This window comes from Neophocaena asiaeorientalis, unplaced genomic scaffold (genome assembly GCF_003031525.2).
Source record: "Neophocaena asiaeorientalis asiaeorientalis breed wild unplaced genomic scaffold, Neophocaena_asiaeorientalis_V1.1 scaffold45, whole genome shotgun sequence".
Classification (NCBI taxonomy): domain Eukaryota; kingdom Metazoa; phylum Chordata; class Mammalia; order Artiodactyla; family Phocoenidae; genus Neophocaena; species Neophocaena asiaeorientalis.
Window position 1 is genome coordinate 12,612,572 of NW_020174642.1, and position 2,958 is coordinate 12,615,529.

Sequence of the window (2,958 nt, forward strand, 5' to 3'; positions counted from 1 at the left end):
GCGGCGCCGACTTCCAGTGCTTCCAGCAGGCGCGCGCCGCGGGGCTGGCGGGCACCTTCCGCGCCTTCCTGTCCTCGCGGCTGCAGGACCTCTACAGCATCGTGCGTCGCGCAGACCGCGCCACCCTGCCCGTCGTCAACCTCAGAGTGCGTGCGCGCCCCAACCCGGGCCGGGCCCGGGGGTCGGGTGGGCGCTGGGCAGGTCTCGCTCCTGAGGACCACCGGGCACCCCATGGAGGCCCCACGTGGCCCCCGACCCCTGCCCCCGCCCGCCAGGCGCGCTGGTGCATCACCAGCTTCCGGAGGTGGCCTGGGCCCTCGGGCCCTCACCACTCAGGTGTCAGTCCAGGGCTGGGCGTCCCTGCACGGTGCTGTCCACGGGGATGTACTCTATGGCTCCTCCCGCGAGCGGAACCATGTGCTCTCTGGATGCGCCGATGTTCCCTGGGACCAAAGGCGGTGGACTCGCTCTGGCCCAGGGTCCAGGGCTGGGGGCGGGTGCCCCACGTTCCTGGGAGAGGGCGGGAGACCCCTTGGGCAGGCGTGGGCGTTACCGAGACCCCTTCGGCCGCTTGTCCCTCTGGCAGGAGATAACCAGAGACGGAATGACCCCGCTTCCCTCCGCAGGATGAGGTGCTGTCTCCCAGCTGGGAGGCCTTGTTCTCGGGCTCCGAGGGCCAGCTGAAGCCCGGTGCCCGCATCTTCTCTTTCGACGGCAGAGACGTCCTACAGCACCCCGCCTGGTAGGTCCGCTGTGTGGGCGCAGCAGCTCGGGGCCTCTCTGGATGCAAGAGCCCTGAGCAAAGGGGCGACGCTCCTGGCTTTGAGCCTCCAGGCTGACCCAATCCTGGAACACGCTCGTGGCTTAAAACTCCCCAAATCCAAAAGCACAGGAGGAAGAGTAGAGCATCGTTTGTGGTGTTACCTGAAACACCCTCACCTGGCCTGCTTCCCGGGCAAGTGCCCCCAACTTCCTGCTGGGGAGACGGGCTCCAGCCCCCTCTGTCTGTCACATAGACATCACAGCGAATTACTTCTATAAATTCCTCAACGTGGAACCTCTGGGGCGGAGAACATGCGTGCCTACCTGACACGCTGACAGAAGTCGCTAGCTTGCCCTCAGGTCGGCTTCACGCCCATCGTGCCCCTGCTTGCAGGTGTGAGGCCCCTGTTCCCCAACACTCGGGGGCTCAGCCGAGCCCGCGTCCCTGCCCTCACCGAGGAGCACCGCCCAGGGCCGTGCTCCGGTCCGTGTGGGAGCCTCGGGCAGGGCTGTGGGCTCCAGGCCTGCGCCTCGTTCCCAGCGAGGAGGCCGCACCGAGATGGGCTTTACGAAGCACGGGCCCTCGAAGCCAGGCCCAGCCAGGCCCCGAAGGGTCAGCCCTCGAGGTCACCAGACGCTGCTGGCCAGGCTGTGCCCCCAAAAGCAGCAGCAGGACGGGGTGTGACCTGGGAGGCCAAGCGCCCAGGACGAGCTTGGCCTGACTCCCAGCCACCCGAGTCCCTGCCCTCCCAGCGGCCCCCGCATCCCGCCAAACCTCCGCCTTTGGGAGGCGCCCTGTCCTGCCTGGGGCGGCCTCCAGCGTGGGGCGGGGGTGGCCCCCGCTGAGACTGACGGCCGCTGCCTCCTGCAGGCCCCAGAAGAGCTTGTGGCACGGCTCGGACCCCAGCGGGCGCCGGTTGACGGAGAGCTACTGCGAGACGTGGCGGACCGAGGCCAGGGCGGCCACGGGCCAGGCCTCCTCGCTGCTGGCGGGCCGGCTGCTGGAGCAGAAAGCGGCGAGCTGCTACAACGCCTTCATCGTTCTCTGCATCGAGAACAGCTTCATGACCTCCTCCTCCAAGTAGGGCCTCTGCTGGCGCCATGGACAGATGGACGCACAGACAGAGGGCCGGAGAAGAGCCAGGCGGCAGGCAGGGGAGCGGACATGCCCCCGGCCCGCGCGGGGAGCCTCTGCTGGAGCCCAGGGCGGGGACCTGGCTGGGACACTTTCCTGTATGGTTCACGTTTCATGTAATCCTCCAGAAATAAAAAGAAGCCAAAGAGTGTATTTTTTAAAAAGTTTACGACAGCCTGGTGCGCAGACTCTCCCCCTACCCGCCTCTCCCCCAGAGCCTCGGTGCCTAAGACAGCCTGGGGCCCAGACTCCCCCCCCCCGCCTCTCCCCCAGAGCCTCGGTGCCTAAGACAGCCTGGGGCCCAGACTCCCCCCCCCCGCCTCTCCCCCAGAGCCTCGGTGCCTAAGACAGCCTGGGGCCCAGACTCCCCCCCCCCGCCTCTCCCCCAGAGCCTCGGTGCCTAAGACAGCCTGGGGCCCAGACTCCCCCCCCCCGCCTCTCCCCCAGAGCCTCGGTGCCTAAGACAGCCTGGGGCCCAGACTCCCCCCCCCCGCCTCTCCCCCAGAGCCTCGGTGCCTAAGACAGCCTGGGGCCCAGACTCCCCCCCCCCGCCTCTCCCCCAGAGCCTCGGTGCCTAAGACAGCCTGGGGCCCAGACTCCCCCCCCCCGCCTCTCCCCCAGAGCCTCGGTGCCTAAGACAGCCTGGGGCCCAGACTCCCCCCCCCCGCCTCTCCCCCAGAGCCTCGGTGCCTAAGACAGCCTGGTGCCCAGACCCCCCCCCCCCCCGCCTCTCCCCCAGAGCCTCGGTGCCTGTGCTGCCCTCCTGGCCCGAATCAGACCAGGGGGTGGGCCTGGCCCATTTAGGCAAGAGGAGAGGCCTAGGGAGAGGCCTCCCGGGTGCCGAGTGGGGCCCCTAACCGCCCGGGCAGGTGCTGGTGGCTCTGTTTCCTGCCCAGAAAGACTTGTGGCGCCAATGCCAGGCCTGTCTGCAGGGCAGCCGCGACGAGGTGCCGGGGCCTCCCTCCTGCCCTCTCTCGAGCTGGCCGGCCCACTCTTGGGCCACGCGCGGCGCCAGGGGAGACCACCTCCTCTCAGCCTCTGGCAGCAACTCCCCTGGGTGC

General features: G+C 68.9%; 1 protein-coding gene across 1 annotated transcript in view; it reads left to right on the forward strand.

Annotated features, from left to right (window-relative positions):
- The window catches only part of COL18A1 (collagen type XVIII alpha 1 chain), a 92,476-nt gene extending 90,410 nt beyond the window's left edge, over nucleotides 1-2,066 (forward strand). Inside the window, exons 39-41 of the mRNA XM_024758235.1 lie at nucleotides 3-146; nucleotides 627-742; nucleotides 1,634-2,066. Of these exons, the coding sequence (XP_024614003.1) occupies nucleotides 3-146; nucleotides 627-742; nucleotides 1,634-1,847 (474 nt within the window). The 3' untranslated portion in view covers nucleotides 1,848-2,066. The remainder of the gene's footprint in view (nucleotides 1-2; nucleotides 147-626; nucleotides 743-1,633) is intronic.
- Nucleotides 2,067-2,958: the final 892 nt, after the last annotated feature.